This window comes from Mustela erminea, chromosome 1 (genome assembly GCF_009829155.1).
Source record: "Mustela erminea isolate mMusErm1 chromosome 1, mMusErm1.Pri, whole genome shotgun sequence".
Lineage (NCBI taxonomy): Eukaryota > Metazoa > Chordata > Mammalia > Carnivora > Mustelidae > Mustela > Mustela erminea.
In genome coordinates, this window is record NC_045614.1 from 17,710,578 (window position 1) to 17,734,712 (window position 24,135).

The 24,135-nt window shown below is 47.6% G+C and overlaps 1 protein-coding gene across 3 annotated transcripts in view; it reads right to left on the reverse strand.

Annotated features, from left to right (window-relative positions):
* Positions 1-4,878: 4,878 nt before the first annotated feature.
* Positions 4,879-24,135, reverse strand: part of SMARCC1 (SWI/SNF related, matrix associated, actin dependent regulator of chromatin subfamily c member 1) — a 173,237-nt gene continuing 153,980 nt past the window's right edge. For 2 of the 3 annotated variants that reach the window (XM_032318216.1, XM_032318205.1), the window contains exons 26-28: positions 23,088-23,349; positions 9,399-9,575; positions 4,879-7,142 (exon numbers count right to left, since the gene is read on the reverse strand). In XM_032318216.1, the coding sequence (XP_032174107.1) occupies positions 7,039-7,142; positions 9,399-9,575; positions 23,088-23,349 (543 nt within the window). In that variant the 3' untranslated portion in view covers positions 4,879-7,038. Of the gene's footprint in view, positions 7,143-7,408; positions 7,702-9,398; positions 9,576-23,087; positions 23,350-24,135 lie in introns of those variants that run through there. The other variant, XM_032318225.1, reaches the window with a different exon arrangement.

The window sequence follows — 24,135 nt, forward strand, 5'->3', positions numbered from 1 at the left end:
TGTTCCTTTCACAGACAGTCCTGTGACAGCAGCCTCTTAGGCAGGCTGGTGTTCCCTGCCCTCCAAGTCTGCCTGGTAAACGGGCTCAGAAGGCTTGGTTCCATTACCTGTCCCTTCTGCGAAGCCTTCCCAGCCTCCCGGTGATATCGCCTGTCTACAGCAATTCCCCACTGGACTGTGGAGCACACTGAGTGCATAGGACCAGGCGCTGGGAGGTTCTGGAAGGGCGGCAGAAGCAAACATGCACCAACCAGACAACTCCCACCACAGAACGTGGGTCTGGAGCTTCCTGCAAAGGGGCTGACTTCGTGAGGTTCTTTCCATGGCTTCATGCTGCCTCTAGGGACAGTAAATACCGGTTTGGAATACAGTCTTCTCTGAGCAGAGGGCCAGGCTGGGCTTTGCACTTGCTGGCTGGCCACAGAGGCTCTAACGCACCCTCCAACCCCATCTCTGCTTCCCTGGTCTGTGGCTTACATCTGTATTTTCTTTTTTGGCCTATGTACAAGTCTGTGTTCCTCTACTTGGGTCTGACTCTTGCGTGGTGGTTGTGAGAGTGGAGACGTGCCTACCTCCTCCTTCCCCAGGCAGGTCTGTCTGGAATAAGGCCTCACCAATGGGGCCTTGACAGCTGGGGCATGAGGACCACTCCCTTGTTTTTCACTAGGAAGCTCTGAACGGGACCCTTCTCCCATTTCTCTGTTAAAACTCCAGCTGCTCCACTTTCTCATTTTAATGTATTTTATTGAATATTTAAATATATTCTTTTAAGTTCAATTAAAAAAACAATTTTTAGGTAGGCTCCATGCCCAATGTGGGGTCTGCACTCACCACCCTGAGATCAAGTCACATGCCCCACCCTCTCAACCGGCCAGGCTGGCTTCAATTTAATTTTTGAATTATAACACGCATATTATATAAAATAAAATATGAAATGTCCCCTTCCTCAATGACCCCCTTCCCTAACTTGGGGGCAAATTCTTTTAACCACTTATCCACTGATTCCCCCTAGACCTCAGAACGGAGCACGGCACACCAGGTTTGGAAACGCCTCGAGATGAATGGGGAAACTCATCAGGCAATGGAATGTGACAGGAAAAGCAGGATACAGCATCAGCTCTGCATGACCTTGGGAGTCAGTAACCCATCTCCTTTATGAGATAGTGGTAGCCACAGTGTCCAGGGACTGCATTACTTTTTCTGGGCACAGGGGTTAGAGTGGACCAAATAAGAGATCTAAGACGTAGGAACTAGAGAGTCAAAGAAAGGGAGATTAACCCCTGTCCAGAGCCCACACCCATGTCCCCACATCCAAGTCTTGTGCATTTGGGCATCAAGGATGCTTTTGTGAGGCAATGGCTTCCACATGCCTCTGAGGTTCCTATTGGGTTTGGCAACCTGCCTCCAGCACCAAGGCAGGCACAAGGCCCATTGCCATGGCTACAGCCTGCCTCCTTGGGCACAGAAAGCCTCTAGCTTAACGAGGGGCTGCTGTCCAGGGCAGGAGCTGCTCCAGTTACCATGGTTGGGGCATACTTCAGTCTGAACAGGAAGCTGTGTGGTTCCAGGCTTTAAGTCCTTAGTAGTAACTACAAACATTTCTGTGAGTTTTTAGTCTTCCTAGTACTCTGATTTGTCAAATCTCGTAACCATTTTGCACATTTGCAAACTGACACTGAGATCATGCTAATGATGTGGTAAGGCCAGGACTTGAGCCAAGATCTTGATTTCAAACGTTTTCATCCTTGCTTCTTAGTTTCAAGAGGAATCAGGATGCAGAGGTCAGGCCTCACTTGGCAGAATGGAAGCCTAGCCTCCCTCCCCAACCCCCTGCACCTATCTACACCTGGGCATTTAAGAGTCAATGCTATGATTTCTTACGGGGTACAAGATGGCAATAACCCCAACTCACGTCCCAGGTCAGTCAGCTCTGACCATTTTTGGTGATGGGCTGCTACTGGACCTTCTTGCAGCATTACCGGGAGAGCCAAGAGTCAGGGGCCCGGGTTATGTGCGCTGACAAGCCCCTGCTCTGGATTCTCAGTTGCACAAGTACTCTCCTAGAAAGGCCTGTCGCAACCTGGAGGTGGTCATCTTGTCCAGGCAATGGGTCTGCTGCAAGACTGGAGAAGCCCCTGAATTTCATTCCCCAAAAGCCAAGTCAGCTGGGAGAGAGCTACACAGCTTAAGTCAACACAGCCTCAGACCTGCAGCGGCTAGGCTGGTCTGCAGAAGTCCTGCTGTCTCAGCCAGCGACCTCGCCAGGTGATTCTCAGGAAACCCATAGGTACTACACAGTAAGCAGACTGGAACAAGGAATGCCAGTCCATTTGGATGACTATGGGAAATCCTAAATGTCAGGGTCAAACCAGCCATGGAAATCAGCCTGTGCAAAGAAGCTATTACCACCCAGTGGCACTGCTGCTTCCTAACTCCCTCTGGGACCATCTGGCTGTGAGGGCACCTGAGGTGGTAGGTTGCTACAGGAGAGAGTGGGAGGGTTTCTTTCCAGTCTAAGTTGTCCAAAGGTGTTGGTCACTGTACTGTGTGAAGCCACGGCTACTCTGCACAAGTCTGCAAAGGCTGTAGCCTAAGGGTCCGCAGTGGTAAGGTGGCCGTTAGCAGTCACCTGACAGTTCTTTGTGGGCTTGGAAGGGCCTGGAAGGACAGCAAGGACTGGGGACAGAAGGGAGTGAAGTTGGTCCCAGTTCTCCAAGACAGGCCAGGAGCAGGAAGAGGGGATCAGACAAGTCTCTCTTCCCTTAGGGTTCAACGGATTGGAAAGGGCGGCGGCGGTGGGGGGGGGGTGCTTGGAGAGAACTGGCTCTAATTGCTTTGAGAACCTCTGGTTAAGTTGACTCACAGGACTCTCTCCTTTTGGTCACTACTGTTTAGCTCGGTTTTAAATTCAGGGTCAAAGGTGCTTCCTAAGAAGAGAGGAGGCAGGCCTAAAAACAAGCCACCAGGAAATGAAGTCCAGGGGAGCCGTTTACAAGGAGATCCAACACTGACGGTCCTGGGCTTCCATCCCATCCTGCAAGGTGACTTTCTTAGATGGAGACCACCCATTCACAGGGGAGCAAGGAGCTTTCACCTTGTTCCCAATAAGTTCTCCTTCAAGGGATCAACTGGAGTGCAGCTATGCTCCAGGAGCAGCAGAAGAGAAAGCAAGGGCTTTACACTAACGGCCACAGGCAGAGAGGTTTGCAGAAGGAAACCTCAGGGCTGGCACTGTGTATCCAGACAAAGGGTGCTCGGATTATTCAGATGAGGTCTTCCTGGAATGAGGGGGAAGCCTCAGGTTACCGCACCCAGCAGGACAGAAATCATGTAAGCACACCCAATTCATAGACCATTTACACGATCCCCCAGAAAGCTCCTGATTACACTATTTTTCTTCATGACTACCTAGCACTATTTTACATAATCCTATTTCTTATTAATTTATGGTCTTGTATCCCCCACCCCCCACCCCAAAAGAATCTAAGTGGCCTGGAGTGCAGGAGCCTTGCCTACCTTATTCATAACTATGACTTCACTGCATGCAGGGTCCAATGCCTGGCAAGTAAGAGGCCCTCAAATGTTTCCCAGATGAATGGAACTCATAGGATCAGCTATCAGGAACCACAGAGATCTTGTTCTACCTCACAACCTTCCTAACTAGTGGTTCCCCAAGGGTGGTCCCTTGCCCAGGTACACCAGGACCCCCTAAAAATCTGTTAAAAACACAGTATTTCAGGGGCGCTAGGGTGGCTCAGTTGGTTAAGCATCCAACTCTTGATTTTGGCTCAGGTTATGATCGCAGGGTGGTGAGATCGAGCCCCGATGGGGTTCCGTGCTGAGTATGGAGTCTACTTAAGATTCTCTCCTTCTTCTGCCCCCCCTCTCTAAAGAACAGAACAAAACATGGTGTTTCAGAACTCCAGACCTGCTCCATCACTTTTGAGGGTGGGGCTGAACAGCCTGTCTCTGAACAATGCTTTGGGTGATCCTGATCTGTACTGAGGTTGCAACACTACTGTCCTTTACCACACTTGGGGGAACCACTCCATAGTAAGGATCCCAGGAACCTGTGAGAGACTGGTGGATTACACATGTCCTGTTACACTTTTTAGAGAGCTCACACTCAAGTTAGTCTGGGTCAGGGCTTACCCTTCTTTGTCACCCTTGGGGAGTACAGAACTCTGGGAGACCCCACTGGTCCTAGCACTCTGTGCTAGAGGGGAGTCCGAACAGATCCGGCAGCAAAGCACAACCTGGCCGGCACAGCTCCCCGAGGAGCTGGGTGCTAACCGCTCGCCACAGAAGCCCCTGCTTTTGCTTCACTGGGTTCCTAAAAGCAGCTCGAAGGCAATGGCCTTTTCCTGTTTTCTGCACAGGGTTTGCACCTGTGGATGCTCAAAGGTTGTCCTCAAAAGTACATCAAGGTGCACGAAACCAACTGCCCTCAAGGTCTGCCTCCAGCTGGGGGCTCTCTAAACGGCATCCCGACAAACATGCTCTAGCCTGCCAAACAAAACTATTCATTCCCTTGGAGGTGCCAGGCTTTTGGCCACACCCCTTTCCTCACTTTGACCACGGAAGCAGTGGGCGAGGCACATTTAACTGTATGCTCCTTAAGCATCATCAAGGTGCTCGGTCAGGAAGTCCCGCATCCCTGAACTCACTGCGGATCAGACCAGGTGGGGCTGAATCTTTAGACTCTTCATAGGACACATGAAGAGACTGGTGTGTGAATGCAGAGAATGGGACTAGAATCCAGAAATGTTCTATTTATTCACTAAAAAAAGAGGGAGATGAGGTCTTCTTGATCAATTTCCTCCAATCTTCCAAAACTCCCTCCCTTCATTTTTCCAAAATAACACACTGAGAAACACGTTTGTACAAAAACCACGTATTATTCCCCCCCCTCACAAAATTGGGTAGCTGTATTACAGGAACGAAACCAGATCAAAGACATGAAAAGAAAAGTCACCACTTATAGTGAAATATAACAGTGTTAAGAATTCAGGTATTTTGTAGAATTGTTACCGGCATAGTAAAAGTATTTCCACCTGGATCTTGTAAATTTGAAAGCGATCACATTAAAGACCTGAGGTTAACAAGGGACCACAGTATGAACCAGAATTCCATTTTCCTTCTAAGACCCCAGTGGAAAAAGTAAGTATTTGGAATGAGTTTCCTTTGGGAAAGACTGGCGGGAATTAGGGAACACCCTGGCCATTGTCAAAAGGCACTGGGATCTTTCTGGAGACAAATGCATTGGAACTTAACTCCAGCAGGAACAAGCTCATTTCCACTCGAAGAGTCCAGAACACACACACAAAAGGAACAAGGTCTCCTTGGTTCCAGTACTCGGATGGTGACCAGGGCCACCTGGTTAGAGGCAACACCTGAGGGTTTGAAAGGCAAATCTTAATTATGGTTTTATTTTTTTGCTTTCTGATACTAAGGAAGAAAGTTCTGAGGTGTTTTATAAACACCTCCCTACACCCTCTCGTATGTAAAGCTTTACAGAATATATAGAAAAAGATATCCAAAAGGTGTGCCACTTAGCATTCTAAACAATGAAACTGCCACTTGAGAATGTGACATGAAGAGGCCAGGCGCTTTGGAAATCAAGATCCACCAAACATACCCTGCCCCCATCCACGGAAGGATAGAGGGGAGGGAAGAAGGACAAGAAGAGAAAACCAAGAACTCTCAAGTAATCATCAGCAGGGGTCAAAATGGGCTCGAGTTAAGGCATTTTTGTGGCTCTGCCTCTGGAATGGCATTCTGATCGTTAAGTCCGAGAACCCCAGCCCTCAAAGCATGATGCTCTGATGGCCAACTGCGTGCCTTGGGACCCCCAGCTTCTCTCTGACAACCCTGCGACAGATGGAATGCGAGATTTCACCAAGGGAAGCGAGAAGGGACAAGAGCCCTTGATCTTGCCCCACTTCTCCAATCCAGCCCCAAACCTGAAGTACCGCTTCACTGAGCCCCACTCACCCCGGACTGCAAGAGGTAGTTTGGGGACTCGAACCCCCGGCCATCCTAACCAAGTTCCATGAGCTAAAATGTTTAGCACTATCTACTTACTTTTTTTTTCTTTTCTTTTTGAAGGTTTTTTTTTTTTTTTTTTTGCTTTTTTTAAAGAGGGTAAAAAAAAGAATGAGTACAAAGCAGTGACTAGTGGACTAGACTCAGTGGACAGTCATCGCCCTAGACTCAAACGCTCCCTGGCTCGTCTAGGAAATGAAGGAACGCCTCCCCAAATCCCACCCCTAATTCAACAAATCATCTGCATAGAAAGCCAGAACCGGTGGGCCCAGGGAAGGAGTGTGGGTCTGTTGTACTGCTGGGCGCTCCCCTACCAGGTACTAAAGGGGCCACGCAGCGGGGAGGTCCTTTCGGTCCAGGAGTAAAATCAGTGGGGTCCCGCCCTGTCCCCATCTCTTTGAATTTTGGTGCAACTATGTGAGGCAAAAGTCTCAGGAAACTTCACCATCAGCACCAATCTTAGCTCAGATTAGCAGAAATAAGGTCACTTATAATGCCTTTAGGTTCGTCCCCTCTGGCTATTCCCTCTGCCCATCACCATTTTTTTTTGGTTCCTATGAACTTAGGATGCTCTCATTTAAAGCAATGACAAAAGGAAAAAAAATAATAAAACATAATGATTATAAAGCATTAGCCACGTAAGCATCAAAACCAAACACTGCAGGAGAGCACTGAAACAACAGACAAACTTCTCATGTTGACAGGACCTGCAGAGAAAGGGTCAGTACACCCCACAGCAGGACAGGGGGACGCAGGCTACCGTGAGGATGACCAGGACACACTGGCCCCACAGGCTTCCCCTCGCGGACCTGACAAAGGAGGTGTCCGAGCATGGAGAGGGCCGGCAAGGGGGACAGGGAAATATGGGATGCGTGCTTGGGGCTGCAAGAAGAAAAATCCTAAAAGAAACCCAAGGAAGCCGAGGAACACAAGTCTCGTCATCCCCCCTGCAGCTGCTGGCGCCGGGCATGGACGCTGCCTGCCTCTTCCAGGCTAGGGGGCGGCGGAGGCTGGCGGGCCTGGAGCAGGAGGCGGAGGGACTCCGTCTGCGGGCGGTGGTGGCGGTGGTGGTGGCGGCTGCGGCGGCGGTGGGGCATCTGCAAACACAGCCAAGAGGGACTCGTCATTGCTGGAAACACAAGGGCTGGGGAAAGAGCCCCTTCCAAGAAAAATGACATAAGAAGTGATTTTTGTTATGCAGGCAATCAACGTGGCCTTCGAGGTGCTGGTGCCACCGCAGGCCGGGCAGGTCAGGTCCCCCCTGAACACCCAAGTCTCGGCTAGCGTGCTGAGGTGTCTGCATCTGTCCCAACCTCCTCCGCAGCCCACCCCTTCCAAGAATCACTCCAGACCTTTGCAGAACTTAATTTTAGTTTGATTTTATTGCATTTTAATGGTTCTCTCTGCTAATTTTAACTTCTTCAGTTAAATGATAAAGCTCCTTCCTGGGCAAGTTCTGTGTCTTCTTTTCTTTCTCTCTCAGTGCCTGGCCTAGGTGGGCACAAAACAGATTATCAATAACTTCTTGCTGATTAAGTGTCTCCACCAGGGCCAGAGAGCTTCACGAGGCAGCTGCTGACAAGCTGGACAGTCCTGGGAGGCCCCACAGCTCCTGAACTGCAGTCCTTGGGTTTTTGGCCAAAACTAGGTCAGGTCCTGAAGGGAACAATTAGTATGAGTGTCTGGGGCTCTTTCCTATTTCGACTTTAGCTGCTTAGCGTACAAAGGAACCCTAGAGATTATTTAATCCAGGGTTTTTTAAACCTCTTGATTTGGTCAGAAATGAAAACATATGAAACAAATAATTCAAGTACAGCCTTGCTTACCAGTCAGTTCACCCAACCTTCCCCCCGCCGCACCCCCGTCCCAGGAGATTTCCACCAAACTGCTAAAGCTCTTCAAAGCATTTTGAAGGCCACTGATCTTTCAGTGGAGGAAACTAAGACCTGAAGAGGGGAACCACCTTACCCAATGAGGCCTTCCTGGGATCCTAGAGCCAAGTCAGCAGCTCAGAATCCCAGAAACACTCATCTGTGGTGGGAAGTGGGAGGAGCACCTGAAACCCTCCACATTCTCAAGATGATCCCTTGAGGGCCCTTCAGGGTGAAATCCTGGCCAGTGTAAAGACCAAGGATATCGTATCTATAACTAAATGGCAAACTGGTCAGCTGTCTTGGCAGACCGGCCCTGTAAGGCAGCGAGGTGCAGTGTTTTCTTGCCAAGGGAAAGTATCCGCTACACTGCAATCGGTGACCAAGGACCCAAGGGAGAAGGTTTTCTACTGTCATGATCTTCACGTGCGGCCACACTGCTGTCTTCCTTCCATGCGCCTACTCTGTCCTAGCCCCTAGGGGTCCAGAAACATGCCTCTGTGTAGCCTGCCTCCTGGCTCTGGGAAGTCTTCCTGAGCACTACAGTACACTCAAAGCACTTCAGAGTCTCGGGTAACCTGCAAATCTTATAGACTACTCTCTACTCACTCATTTCTTGTTTTCCCAACTAAGGCTCCTGGAGACCAGGAATTCTTGAGTCCTAGCTCTCTGCACTGTGAATAGGAGCTAATTCCTTGGCACATACATGAACTGGTAAATGAATCAGGATCACAGATGTGGCTGGGGCACCTGGCCACCACTGGCTGTCTTTTGGGATCATTCTGAGATCGAAAGAAGTAAAGGACAGGGCAGAGCTTCTGAAGCAACCCTCTGAAGGCCAGGATTGGGGGAGACCAGGGTCTACTGGAGAAAAGCCCCGGCTTCATACACATGCCAGACACTGCCCAGCAGGACCTGTGCCTTCTCCACAGAGCCCGCTAGGACCTCCTAGTCCTTCTCAACACAGCCCCTCAACACTCCTTCTTGAGTCTAAGCCGCTACTAGCAATATCCCAGAGGAGCTACAAAAGACTTATGATTTCTGCCTTAAACTGGTTCTTATTTTTCTTTACACCCTCTACATTTGAACCCCATATCCATAAAAGGCTTCTGTAGGAAAACCACTGGCAATTCAATATGTCTAATAAGATTCGAACTAGAGAAGCTTAAAGATGAGTGGGTGAGGAATGTCTTTCTGGCCTTCCCACAGACCTCAGGGTCAAGAGTACAGGCCACAAAGGCTGTGGCGCACAAGGCCAAATGACTGTAAGCATCTGCACTCATCACCTGTTTACCGGCTCATCAGGGGTGCTGAAGAGCACAGGCCACACATCGATCTTCTGGAACCCACTGTCACAGGCTGCACTGTCCATGGACCTGCTAAACTATAGATAATCTAGAGAATAAAGCCTTTGTCCCTTGCCTCCAGCCCACCCAGAGAGACCCCACTATGGTGATGAAGTAGTAGTACCACGCTACTTACACATGCCATTAGGTGCCGTGAGGGGTACCCGGGGTCCTAAGATGTTTCCTGGCATTGGAGGCATACCAGGAGGTGCTGGGCCACTCCCAGGGGGGTGGATGTTGGCTGCAACGGTGGGGATCATACGGCCTGGCATGGGCTGCCCAGGGATCATGGATCCTGGACCTGGTATCTGACCTGTGGAAGGAGATTTAAAGTATGAAGGTAAGTGTACTGGGGAGAAAGGGATCAAATCAATGCACAGGACTGCTAAATACAAAAACCTAACCCTCCAAAGCTCTGAAATACCAACAGAGCAATAATCTATAATAATCTCTGTGTCTAGATTTCCGTTTTTTGGGAGGAGGAAGGATAATGGGGCAGTCCATGGAGCGCATGGCCACTCTAAATCCTGGTACAGGCAGGTAGCCGTGAGAAGCAATTACAGGAAAAGCACCCTACAAGAAAACATTCGTTTTGGTTAGTGGGTGGACAGTGGCTTATCCTACATCTTTCTGACAACACAAAACACCAAGCACAGGCCACAGGGGATGGAGAGGACTTTTACTGCACGTCAGCGCGCAGTCTAGTCAAGACTGAGCTTCCCACAGGGGCTTCGTGGGAGGGTATGTGTGAAAGGATATTGGTCACAACTGTGAAATCAACATTATAAAGGGATTGTGATTGGAAGTTCCAAGTCCTGTTCATGAAAACGCCTCTCCTTCTAGCCCCCACCATGAAGCACTGTGATGGGGGGGGGGGTGCACAGCGAGAAAAACAGACAACCCCTTCACCTCCTCCTATTGGTTTGAAATCGACGAGAGGAGACACCAGACACAGGAAAAGTAAAACACCTCCTGTCTGCAGTTTCATGCTGAGCCTTCAGGACGTTTAGCGAACTTTTTCTGTAGACCCAGACTGTAAATATTTGGACCTTGCAGACCACATGGTCTCTGTCACGGCTATTCGACTTTTATCACTGTAGCATGAAGGCAGTCACAGGTGACATTCACATGTCACAGATAACAAATTTCTGAGACTGTGTCCCAATAAATCTTTATTTATGGACTCTGAAATGTGAATTTTGTATAATTCTCAGGAGATATAAACACTCTCCTTTTGAGTTTCCCCCAACCATTTAAACCGTAAAAACCATTCTTGGCCTGCAGTCCATACAAGAACAGAAGTGGGCCAGAGCTGGCCCACAGGTTGTAGTTCGCCAACCCTGCTTTAAACTCAGTGGTTTGGCTGCTGGGCTTGGTTTTAAAGAGCTACAAACAAAGGAGAATAGTTCAATGGGCACAGACCAAGGTGGAAGTGCATGCTTTTCTCTCTCACGGCACATGATACTCTCTATGGAATAAGGAAAGAGAATCTATGGTGCTTTGTTTTGAAATCTGGGGACTTCAGCATGTCTGTAAGGTCAGTTGTATGAAACTAAATACAGGTTTCTAGGCAGTTCCGAGACAGGTGGAAGTAAGAATGCTTAAAGTTCCGGCTTGTATATTTGGGAGATGGGACTGATAGCTCCCGATCAGTTACAATGTAGACAGCAGTACTGGAGATAACCTGCCGGGAGTTCTTGGTTACCGTCTAGAAAAAGGCCTGTCTTAAGAAAAAGACACACAGTTTCAAGCCTCACACCATCTATTTCTAGTGTCTGTTCCCTGACTCAGGGACAGGAGGAGACCCTCACTACTGGAGTGTCAGTGAAGAGCACTCCAGAGGTTCAAGAGTCAGGGGAAGAGGTGGTCTACTATCTTTGAGGGAATAATCTTTAGAAAGCAAAATACATCCGTATGTCTCAGAACAAAAAGGACAGCAAGTTGGGGGCTCTCAGGCCCAGCTTTCTGTGCTCTATAATGCGATCATGCAAGAGCCCACCAGGAGTCCCCCAGGTCCATCCACTGGAGGACAGCTTCATCAAACTGCTTCAGAGAGGGCAAGGGCAGGCTCTGCACTCACCGCGGGGCCAACATGGCCACCCATTCTTACACCAAATGACCATCAAAGTCAAAGCTGTTGGGTGCATGGGCCACGACGCTAGGCCACATGCAGGCAGAGATGGAAAGCCTACCAATCTAGGGAGGGGCATGGAAATTAAAGGAACTACTATCAAATATATTGCATGGCATACATTCCACAGATGTGCAGCGTGGAAGGCACATTCGGGGAAAACCACGAAAGGAGCAGGCCAAAAACCTGAAACCGTCCAGCCAACTGGACATACCTGTGAATGATTCGGCTTTTGGATGACTTGCAAAGGAGTGAAGGAGGGGATTAGAGACAGGACAACAGCAGACTATCCTAAGCACAAGGCCCAGCTGGAGTATGCCATCAACAAACAATACAAGTGTCACCCCCGCTGTTCCCGAGAGTGACCACTCACCGGCAGCACCTTCACACTTGCCACTCCCTAAGGTACGTGCATCACCTTATTAGCTGCTGCTGGCACTGCCTGAGGAACAACTGGCTCAAAAAGGTGTTTTAAAAAAAAAAAAAAAAAAAGTGCTCAAGTAAGAGCCACGTGACCCACGGTCTGTCTGACAGGACGCACAGCAAAGGGGCTGTGGGGATGAGCCCTACACACAGAATGGGGCGAGGACTTGGTGACAGGTTTTGAAGGGAGTGTAAGGCTGACGGCCTGTGAGACAGAGAGCTTTGAGAACAGAGGAGCTCCAGCGGAGGAGCTGGAGTCTAGAGGAGAGGAAGAGAGCTTTCCAAGAGAAGCGGGGACTGCGGGAGGGCGGGCTGAGTAGACAATGGTAGGAGCCGAGGGGTGAGAGGCAGCACCCACAGGCGGCCTGGGAAGGGGTGAGAGAGCAAGGCAGAAGGCAAGCGTGTAGGGGGAAGGACAGAGAATTCAACGGGCGAAGTGCAGCGGGGACGAAGCAGGGAGGACGGGCAAGGGCTCAGGCTCTGGCAGCGGGAGACACGGGCCAGGCCACCTGCAGTGAGAGGAGCGCGCAGAGGCGGGCTGCCCGGGAGGTACGCAAATCCCAGAGGCTCACGTGGGCAGCGGCCCATGGAGCCAGTCCCCTGCCACTGCTCAAGAGGCTCCCGAGTCCCTAAGTCTCTAAGAGTGATTCTCTAAAGGTATTCTGGTGGTGTAATAGGGAAGAGAGCAGATACTTTCGTTGCTGGAGACACGAGGCCCACTTTTAAGCCTGGAGCTCTCATTTCCCAACCTGGAGATGAAAGAACTTTTCATGGACTCGTGGCCAATGGAAACCATGCACCAGACCAGCCAATACAACCTGTGTATCAGTGGGTACCAGCCACCTCCTTCTTCCAAGTTCAGTCTGGACAAGAGGCCTTGAGCAAGTGAGGAAAAATATGTTGCCAGCCCTTCTCTCTCCAGAAAACTGAAGAGAGTAAGGCACGCCTTTACGAAAAAAGGCCAGAATGACTACTGGTAGATGAAGAAGGAAGGGCACAGCAGGTGAGCGCTCACAGAAGTGCTACGGCACACAGCTGTGCAGTCCCACTGCTGCTCGCTTCAGCGGTCAGAGGTCTACGCTTGGACGTGAAGAGCAACTGGGGGCTGCCCCGACTCCTGGCTCACCAGTGGGGATCCCTGTCAGCAGCCACTCAGTACCATCTTCAACAGGGCAGGTATGGGGGAACTCATCAGACTGGAAAACTAAACAGCGTGATCTTACTTCCATGTCACCCCAACCAAGATCAAGTGTTCTTGGGCAAGTCACTGAGGGTGCCCAGAGTCTGGGTTTCTTGAGATTATACAGAGTGAAACTAGGGATCTGCCCCAATCTCACCCTATGGCTTTATTTGTTTCAGTGCCTTATTATGTCACTGGCTCCTCCAACATGCTGTGAGAGCAGTATTTTCATTGTACAGAGAGAAAACAGAAGCTCAGAAAAGTTAAGGGCCTTCTGACAGTCACAGAATTTGTAAGAGGTACCAGATCCAAGTCTTCTAACTCTAAATCCAGTTCTCTTTCCACCACACTATTCTACGCCCAAATGAAACAGTTCCTGTGAAAGGATTTAATATAATAGCCAGCATTTAAAAAAAAAAAAAAGAAAGAAAAATTGGGGCACTGGGTGGTGCAGTCCGTTAAGCGTCCAACTGTCATTTTCGGCTTAGGTGGTGTCTCAGGGTCATGAGATCAAGCCCTGCGCCCGGCTCCACCACTTGCGTGGAGTCTGCTTAAGATGTTCTCTCCCTCTTCCTCTGTCCCTCCTGCTGCTTGTGCTGTCAAATAAATAAATACACCCCAAAAAACACACCCCCTAAGGTGTATACTTTAGTTCTAGCCACCATGTTTTCTTCTTTCCTGTATCAGTTTTAAGACTGCCCTGCTTCCTGCAGCAATTTTTTTTTTAAAGATTTTATTTATTTGACAGAGATCACAAGTAGGCAGAGAGGCAGGCAGAGAGAGAGAGAGGAGGAAGCAGGCTCCCTGCTGAGCATAGAGCCTGATGCGGGGCTCGTATCCCAGGACCCTGGGATCACGACCTGAGCTGAAGGCAGAGGCTTTAACCCATTGAGCCACCCAGGCACCCCTCCTGCAGTAATTTTTTAAAAAATATTTGTTAGAGAGAGAGAGAATGTGCACGAGTAGGGAGGGAGGGGCAGTGGGAGAGAATCTTCAAGCAGAGTGCCCACAATGAGTGTGGTGCCCCATGCGATGCTTGATCCCATGACCTGAGACAAAGCCAGGAGCTAGACACAACCAACTGAGCCACCCGGGCGCCGCTGCAGTGAGCAATTTTTTAATTTACCAAACATATGGTAGCCTGCAGTGGGCTGGATGGTGACCCCCGCCCAACAGATATGTGGTACATATTCTAATACTTGGAACCCAGTAAACGCAACCATACTGGGAAAAAGGATCTTTGTGGATGTGATTAAGGATCTTGAGATGAGGAGATCATCCTGGATTATCTTGGTGGGATCTAAATCCAATGACAAGTGTCCTTCTAAGAGACACATGGCTGCTGCCAGCCACCAGAAGCTGTAAGAGACAAGGAATAGACTGTCCCCTAGAACTCCGGAAGATAAGCAGGTCTGGCTAGACAATGAACTTTTAGCTCGCAGACTGAGGGAGCCCATCTGGTGTTTCAAGTCACAGAATCTGTAAAAGGAGAAGACGTAAAGGTGGAGTAACTCGTCAATGTCCTCAAGTGTAAACAGGGAGCCTGGAAGGGACGTGGGTCCTGTGGCTCCAGAGATGGTGCTTGCGATCACAGTGCCCCCTGCAGGTAAGGGTCTGGAGGAGGGGTCCACAGACTTGGGCGATGCAAGCCGGGCTGCCACTAAACTGACAGGTCGCTTCTTTGACCCACACACAGCTCCAGAGAGGAAAACAAGTCTCCAACCAGCAGCTCAGTGTGGGGGTTCCAGCAGGGAAATGAGCTATTCACGAAATAATCTGGCAAAGAGGAGAATCAGTTGCAGATCGACCCAGACCTGTGAAGTGACGCCTATGCAACAGGCACTGGGCTGAGGCTGATGGCTCTTGCTGGCAGGGCTCAGTGGTGTCATTTCCAAAGCTACCTGCTCGGCCTGTTTACCTGTTTCCCTCTATTTATATGGCAACAAGCTGTGGAAGGGCAGCCTCAGGGTTTTCCAAGGCCATAAGACCAACAGTTGCAAGGAACTTCTTTTCCTCACTATAAATCCTGAAGTATTCTGAAAACCAGTTTCCCCACCTTCCTATAGTAGCAGGGCAATAAAGCCACTGAAGCACAGGTGTGAGGGAGAGGACAGTGGCTCCTTTGGAGAGGTGGCAGCAAAAAGGAAGAGCTAGAGAAAGAAACAGATTACTTCTGCTTATCGGACTTTGCACAAACACTTCTCAGGACAGCAAGGAGCACTAAGAGAGGGCGATGTCCCTGTGCCATCCGGAGCTTAGTGCTGTCACATGCTGTACGACTCACAGTGCTGGGTATCAGCACAGTGGATTTAGGGAACAGAGAGCAGGGAGACCAGGATATCATCCTAAGCCAGGGCCTGCCATTTGCCAGGCAATGACAGTGACTTTATTGAATCCTCTAGGTTGCTGGCTAGATTGCGAGACAGAAAGAACCCAGTTTCAAGATAAGGAACAAAGTCTCAGAGGGACTGTGTAATTTGGCTTGTGAGTTCCCTAGAAGCAGAGACAGAGCTGAGGTTCAAACCCAGATCTTTTTGCCCTCGAGGCTCATTCTCTCCTCCTTAACACCTACACCACCGTGTCTTGAAGGAGCAGCTCTTTCCTTGGAAAAGCTGATTTCTAAGGATCAAATCTGAAAAGAAGCAGAATTTAAAAGAGGACTGAAGAGAAGACAGAATCAATTTCTTGTAATGCAAACTCTGGTCTTTTTAAATTTACGTATTCCTGTATTTTCTTCTGGTGTCCGACAAAGGTCTCCCCACTTTTTTACAAGGATGACAATGTCTGAAGGCATTGCCATGACCTCTTACTATATATGAAGAAAGCCACGGGAGCAGGCCTTACCACACAAAATGAAGAGTGTGTTTGTATGTTCTGCCATTAAAAAAAAAAAAAAAAAAAAAAATCAGGTATTTCCCTTCCTGGTAGAAAGGGAGCTGAAAGGGAGAAAGAGATGAGACACGGCTTCAAAACAGTAGCATGAAAGCAAAAACTGGTGGGAGTTTGACCTACATACAAGCTTAAAAAAAAACAAAAAACACAAAACACAAAACACAGCAGGCATCTGAAGCCTGAAAAATGGAAAGGTTTGCTAAAATTAGGTTTAGCCTAGTGGAAAAATCCCTCACACTCTCTCAGGTTTATTAGATCTTTTACTAAAGCATGATGCCCATCATGCCTAGTGCAATATTATTTAAGGATTTCTATTCTTTGGGATGGAAGAGGCAGGTGGGGCAAGAACATGAAACTAGGAAAGGGAACTTGTGAATTTCCAATCTTGGGCACATTTCATCACTCCCTTTTCTAACCGTCCACAGCACATCCCCTGGCTGAGTGCCCTGGAGAACGGAAATAACACAATCAGGGCCAAGTGAGGGGAAGCCCAGGCTCCTCCGGGAGTGCTCCTCCTGCAGTAGCTTCCGGGGGCGCCCAAGACAGACGTTCTTTGTTGAAGACTGGGCCCTCACTGTTCTCTTTGTGAGGGTAACCTGCTAAGCCGGGAAGTGGCTCAGCAGCCTTGTTATCACATGATGCGAGCAGGACCAAAGGCACCAAAGATAGTAAAAACTTGGCTTTTCCCTTTTCAGTGTGGGGAGTCCAGGGAGTGGGCTGGGCAGAGATGACTGGATGGAATCCTTTCCTGAGCACGGTTTCTCACGGGTAGAAATGTCGAAGTGGGTCTAACTTGGGGGCTTAAAAGCCAAGTGACTAACGCCTTGGTTGAAATTTCCTTCAACAACCAACATGTCACTAATTTTAGTTTTGTCATTAAAACATCATCTCTACCATGTCTGAGTTCTCATCCATTTAGATCCATTCCTACCTCGGCTTTTTTAGGCACTTCCAGAGATCATTCTACTATTAACCACAAGGAAACCATAAAGGTACCTAAACCAACATGTCCTTTTCCTTCCGCTTTTCACGCAGAGGCTTCCCCAAGGCAGGTGGCTCATTCCAGATCCACAAAAACTCCAAAGCGCCTCAGTGACTCTAAATGTCCAGCGGAGGGCAGAGCTTACGTGCACATTTCCTTCTGATTCAACTCACTGACGGGTTGTGTTCCTGTAAGAACAGGCTGAGGCCCTTGGGAGTGCTGACATTAAAGACCTCCAGCCATCAGAGGGGTCCTCTTGGCTCAAGGCAAGCCGCACAGTCAAGAGCACCTCAGGAAGCCACAGCTGCGACCCAGGCCCCTCTCCTTGGTTCCCCACGTGCTGTCACGGGTACCACAGGCCAGGGCACGCTCAAAGGATGCTACGCGTGTGCTCCAGAAGCGGCTGCTACCACGGCCGTTCACCTGCGCCATCCTCAATGGCAGTTGTGTAGGCAGAACGCATAAGGATTGACTCTAGAAATCACTTCATAAAATCACAGTTTTCCAGTTGAAATGTAAAGACGAAATGAAGTGGCACGTACTTTATCAAGATGAGCAAAACCTAAGGGCGGTCCAAAGATGCCTGTGGCCACCTCCAGGTCTCCATTTGCTCTCTATACACCAGAAACATACTAGAGATACATCCTTTGCTTTTTTGTTTGGTAGGGAACGGACCAATCTGGGACAGTCAGAGACAGGAACGAAACGAAACCTACACAAAGGCGGACTTCCCAGGTTCAGAGCAGGACCAAACAATAAGCTCTGAGGAGGAGTGAGAACAGCATAAAGACAGTATTCTCTACACAAAATTCTAAGTATGTGAATGAATTAAGGAGTGGTAGAGGAGGGGTGTTGGTTTATACCAGCCGCTCTGGGGCCCAGGCTCATGTGTTTGACAGCCGGCAGATTTGTGACATCGAGCCACTATTGTAATGGGCTCTACCGCTAACTGATGGACAGTTTTGTGGAGGAAAGATTATGGAGGATTTATCTACATAATTATACAAACCCTAAGTAAGAGAGCTGGACAAATTAACCATCCAGTGATAAATCAGTCTTGACCTTCTCACCACTTCCCCAGCCTTGCTGGCTTTTCAGAGGCTGCTTTCCCTTTCCTTCACACACCATAAATTCTGGCCAAATACCAAAAGCTAGCCAACTGATCTGGATAATTATCCTCAGCTCCCAACATAAAGGCTGTGGCCTGCAAACCTTTCTAGGACTTAGGAAACAACAGTTGGAAGGACCAAACTCAAAATTCTTAACTGACACACTAAACAAGGGACTGAGGATGAACTTCACCCAAAACACCACCGACTTCCTTACTGGCCCAGCTTTAAAAGGCCCCTTTAGCTGGTAACAAAATATGGCGCCCTTGGCTCATCTGTTAACAACCAGCTTTTTCGGAAGTGGTGATACTAAAGCAACTTTTAACGTGGGTTCAATTTATTGTTGTTCTTAATTTTACTAACACACTTGATTTAACTTTACATTTGAACTCCAAAGCACCCTCATAAAAGGGGCAATTAAGAAAAATGATTACCTTGAGCTGCTAGAACTCTCACACAGCCAGCATGTAAATCCATGTGACCATTCTGGAACAATCTTGGCAGCATCTACTAATGTGAACATATGCACAATCTATGACCCATTCTAGGAACTTTGGGGCACACACAACGGAAGCGTATACTTATTCTGCTATTGATGGGAATGCAAGCTGGTGCAGCCACTCTGGAAAACAGAATGGAGGTTCCTCAAAAGTTGAAAACAGGCTACCCTACGACCCAGCAATTGCACTAGTAGGGATTTACCCCAAAGATACAAATGTAGTTATCTGAAGGGGTACCTACACCCCAATGTTTATAGCAGCAATGCTCACAACAGTCCAACTGTGGGAAGAGCCCAGAAGTCCATTGACAGATGAATGGATAAAGAAGATGTGGTATATATATATACAATGCAATACTACTCAGCCATCCAAAAAAAGAGAAATCTTGCCATTTGCAAAGACACAGATGGAACTAGAAGGTATTATGCTAAGTGCAATAAGTCAATCAGAGAAGGACAATTATATGATCTCATTCACATATGGAATTTAAGAAACAAAGAGGATCATAGAAGAAGAGAGGAAAAAACAAAACAAGACAAAATCAGAGAGGGAGACAAACTCTAAGAGACTCTTAACTCTAGGGAACAAACAGTTGTTGAAGGGGAGGTGGGTTGGGGGGATGGGATAATTCGTTGAAGGACATTAAGGAGCACATGATGGAATCAGTATGGATGTTAAAAGACTGATCCATCACTGAATGCTACCTCTGAAACTAGTAATATATTATATGTTAGTTAATTGAATTTAAATTTAGAAATAAATTAAAAAATGTCTACCTATGTCTACCAAAGACATGTGCACACCCATGTTCACAGTAGCAGTTACTATCTGTAATAACCAAACCCTGGAAACTAATCAATGTACATCAACAGGAGAACAGACCAATACAACGAGGTAGAGCCCCACAATGGACCACATACAGCAAACAGGAGAAATAAGCTTGCGACCACTGACACCAACATGGGTGGGTATAAAGTGTTGAGTGAAAGAAACTGGACAGAAAAAAAGTCATGTTGTAAGTCCCTCCAGATAACATTCAAAACCATCCCAACTATTCACTGCTGTTAGGAACCTGGATAGCTGTCGCCCCCAGGAGAAAAGGAGGTAGAAAGGAAGATAGCGGAGGATTCTGGGTAATGGCTGCACAGGTATCTTCTCTTTGTTAAAACTCATTGAATACTCATGATTTGTGTCTTTTTTCATACATACATTATATTTCAATAAAAAACTAAGAAAAAAGATGATCTCATCACCGATTTTAGTCTCATCATACATGCAACGATCTTTTTTTTTTTTTTTTTTAAAGATTTGTTTATTTATTTATTTGACACAGAGAGATCACAAGTAGGCAGACAGGCAGGAAGAGAGAGCGGGGGGAAGCAGGCTCCCTGCTAAGCAGAGAACCCAATGCAGGGCTCGATCCCAGGACCCTGAGACTATGACCTGAGCCGAAGACAGAAGCTTAACCCTCTGAGTCACCCAGGCGCCCCAACAATCCTTTTAAAAAATCACTGAAGAAGAGCTTATTTCTGTGAGAAAGTAATAAGAGAAAAACTCCCTATTTCTATTTAAAGGCTATTTAAAAAAAATTTTTTTTTAATTTATTTATTTGACAGAGAAAGAGATCACAAGTAGGCAGGGACGCAGGCAAAGAGAGAGGGGGGGAAGCAGGCTCCCCACTGAGCAGAGAGTCCAATGTGGGGCTCGATCCCAGGACCCTGAGATCATGACCTGGGCCAAAGGCAGAGGCTTAACCCACTGAGCCACTTGGTGCCCCTCTAAAGGCTATTTCTATGAACTCTCATTTCTTTGGCATAGCCTCCCTAAGAGAATAGCTGTATTTCAATCTGCTGTATGTCCCCTCTTAGTCTGGGGTCATGGCGCAGTGTGAAGTTATCACTTTGGAATCGGATGGAGCCCAGTACAAATCCTGGTCCATCAGGCAGCAAGACCACATGGTCCCTGTCACACATCGGTTCTTCAGCGGTAAAGTAAGGACAATGACAAGCAAGCAGAACAAGGTGGGTGACTGGCCTAGCTTGCAAAAACCTATCCTCACCAGGATGTAATTTAAGGGAAAAGGCAAAAGCATCTCTCTTCCCATCTTTTACAAGCTAAATGCAGATGTTGGAGCTCCTGTGAACAATTACTATAGATTCTGATGCTTAACACCAGCCAGAACCAAGTACCAAGTAGCCATAGGGAACTTCCCCATTAAATCCCCAGTAGTTTTAGGAATAAATTTTAAAACTAAGCACTATTTCTGAAAAATCACTTTGTGATCTTCACTCGGTTAAGCATCTCTATCTTTTGGAAGTTTAATTTTGAAGAAAATTCAATCTCATACAGAGAATTTAATCTGTTCAAGCAGACAGAAAGACTAAGGAAGAAAGAATCCTACACTGTGAGGAGGGGAGACTGCTACAATTATATCCACAAACATCATTTAGATCAAGTGGCAAGCCTGATGGCGGCTGTAAATTCCACAGCTGTAATTTAAGTTGTGTATTTGTGAAATGAATGCTTCCCAATCAAAATCGACCTAGCCTGTTTTGAGTAAAGCCCAGAAAAATTAATACATAAAATATGTTTTGGGTGGCGAACTGAAAGACCCATGTTGATAATACAAGTTGTCAAGATCACAATTTTTTCAGTCACGGCTTTCTCAGGCTCACATCCCTGGTTATTTCCATGAGATTTAGAGACTCTGTCATTTGAGGCAGTCAGGCTAGCTGTTATCATCACATTGGGACCTTCCCTGGCTTGCAAGGGTCTCCCAATATTACCTTAGTTCATTTGCACGAGCCGTGGCCAGAGAATTTGCATCCCACCCCAGGAAACACAAACTTGGGCTCTGCTAGACATCTGGCACATGATGAGAGTGTAATTATCAAACTCTTACAGGATGAGTGTTATTAGATCAATGAGCACACACCCATATACATCACTCTCTACAAAGGAAAGGAACATGGTGGGAAGAAAAGCTACAATTAAAGGTATGTTTTAGGTTTTCATGATATTGGTGGGTAATCTTTGTTTAGGGGAGGTAGTTAAGTTTGAAAGGACTGTGAGCTCAACTTTCAAAGTGGTTAAAATGTCGTGGGTAGCTGCCAGCTTGAACGGGCTCCCATGAGCTACAGATAGGACCACCTGAGCATCAAACACAATAATGTCCGTAATAGACTGAAACACGTAAAATATACAATACATAAATCCACAATACTAAAAACACATACACGGAGAGCATACACACTCCCTTCCTGGTCACCTCTGGTGAAGACAGTGGTTAGGAATCCATTATTCAGGGAACCAATAAAGAGAAAGGATGAAGCCTTTATCCAGACTTTCCTGTAAGGAATTCATTTTCTGGATGAATACATGATTGACCAAGGTCTCTTTGATTTTTGTTTTTTAAATAAAAGAATCGCTGCTAATAAATGAACGAATAGAAATAAATGCAGGAGGGAAGATCAACAGAGACGTCTCACCATTTTGCAAGGCCTGATGAAAGAGCTCATCTAGAAGCAATTCTCAAAAGCAGAAAACCTCTGGGAAAGTCTGCCGGGGAACTCTGTAGCAGACGGGTCAGCCTAACAACACTAGAACCACTGACCAACCTTCATGTCACCAAGAGAGATGAAAAATGTCAGCTTCCAAAAAGTGAATCTGCACCTGGTAACATATCCAGAAGAAGCCTCTGGTTTACGGGAGATGTGTGGGAGAGGGAGGTGGGGAGAAGAGCATGCAAAATGACACCATGCACCTCCCGGGCACAATCAGGCAGTCACAGGTGGATGAATGGCATTAAAAAAAAAAAAAAAAAAAAAAAAAAAAGGAAGGGGAGGTGAACTGTTAGCACATTAAGACAGATTTAAGAGACCTATCAGCAAATACAATGCGTGGACCTTATCTGAACACCAATTCAAACAAATGAAGCATCTGAGGACATTTAGCTAATGGTACTAGGAATTATGGGTGTGATAACAGTTAAAGAATAAGATGTCCATTGGCTAGAGATCTATCTTGAAGTCTACCTCTTGCCCCAGGGTGAGGAGGAATAAATAAAATATTGGCAATTCTGAAGCTTGCAAGAGGAATATATGGAGAGCCTCTTATACTATTCGCTCTCCTTTTGCCCATGGTAGATTCTCTAACAAAAAGTGAAAAACGGTGGGAAAGTGATGGGTGTGGAAGCTGGGTCATAAGAGTTCATTGCGTTTTTATTTTTGTGTGTCTATCTTTAAAAATGCCTGTAAGTTAAAAAAAACAAAACAAAAGGAGGAGGAGGAGAAGAAGAAGAAGGAGAAGAAGGAGGAGGAGGAAAGCGCAGACAACCCAAGAATTAATTTTTAAGGAACTCTGGGATATACCAGCCAACTGGAGGCTGACTGACCCGAGGAAGGGCATCACGCCGGGAACAGCACAGCACACAGCCAGCGTTGTGTGGTGAGGGCTATACAAGCGGGTCTCACTTGCTTACAATTACCTAGACAACAGGCATCCTAGTCACGGTCCTAGCCCCGAACTGTCACGGGTGTGGTTAGCTCCTCTGCCGCTGAGCCGCAGGGATGACTGCGACCTCACCCGCGTGCGCCGCCTGCCTCTCACCTGGCTGGGGTGGGTGAGGTGGCGGCATCTGGTGGTGCATCAGGGGGTAGGGAGGGGGCTGCTGATGAGGCATCATGCCAGGGTGCCCCGCTGCTCCGAGCGGCGCCAGGCCAGGCCCTCCTGAGTGCTGGTGTGCCTGCTGAGGGTTCTGCCCGTGCTGCTGCTGTTCCATTTGCTGTCGGGCTCGCAGTTCGGCATATTTCAGCTGCTCCATGTGGAAGTTCTGGCGTTCAGTAAGCAACTGCTGCCTCTGTTGTTCTAACTGTTAAGAAAAGGACAGGAAAGAGAGATGACACCAAGAGAGCTTCTCGGGAATGGATGACACACAGGACATCGACCCAATGCCCGAATTCTGTGTACCACTTCCCAGGCACACAGCCACCTCGCCCCCTGCAACACTCACGGCATTACTTCTCGAATAGCTTATTTCCATGTGGACACCTGTTACCAAGGTCAAGGTCTTTTCTATGTCATGCACAAGGTCTGCCTTTCCTGTAACCTTTACCCAGTGGGGTTCCTGTTTTCTGGGCCCACTCAGTACACATGGAATCCTGTCTGGCAGGCTTTCAGAGATGTAAAAATAGGTTTCATGACTGCCAAAGTAAAACAAACCTCCCCTCTCCTTTTAATAGTCCCTCAGCTACTAGAATTTCAAGTTCACACAACTTTCCCAGGTGTTCACTTCTGGATGTGATCCTTTGGTTACTATTTTAGAACTGACACAGAGTTAAATCCTCAGGATGAGTGGACGTGGCCCTAGCTGCAAATACACACATTTTTCTATGTGGAGCTTTGGCAGTGCCACCGCAAATCTTAGCTTTCAACTACCCAAAATTATACTGGGTGACACATTCACAGAATATTTTAGGTGACTAAATAAAGATGTGCATGAATCTTGGTTTGAAGAATATAAGTATTTCAATATTCGAGATAATCTTTCTGGGACCCAAATTAAAATAAAGAGAAGTAAGCTATTCCATGTGCCAGGAAATCCAGAAACCATATGCCTGAGAACAGTTCAGAGGAGGAAGCCCACCTTAAATGCTAT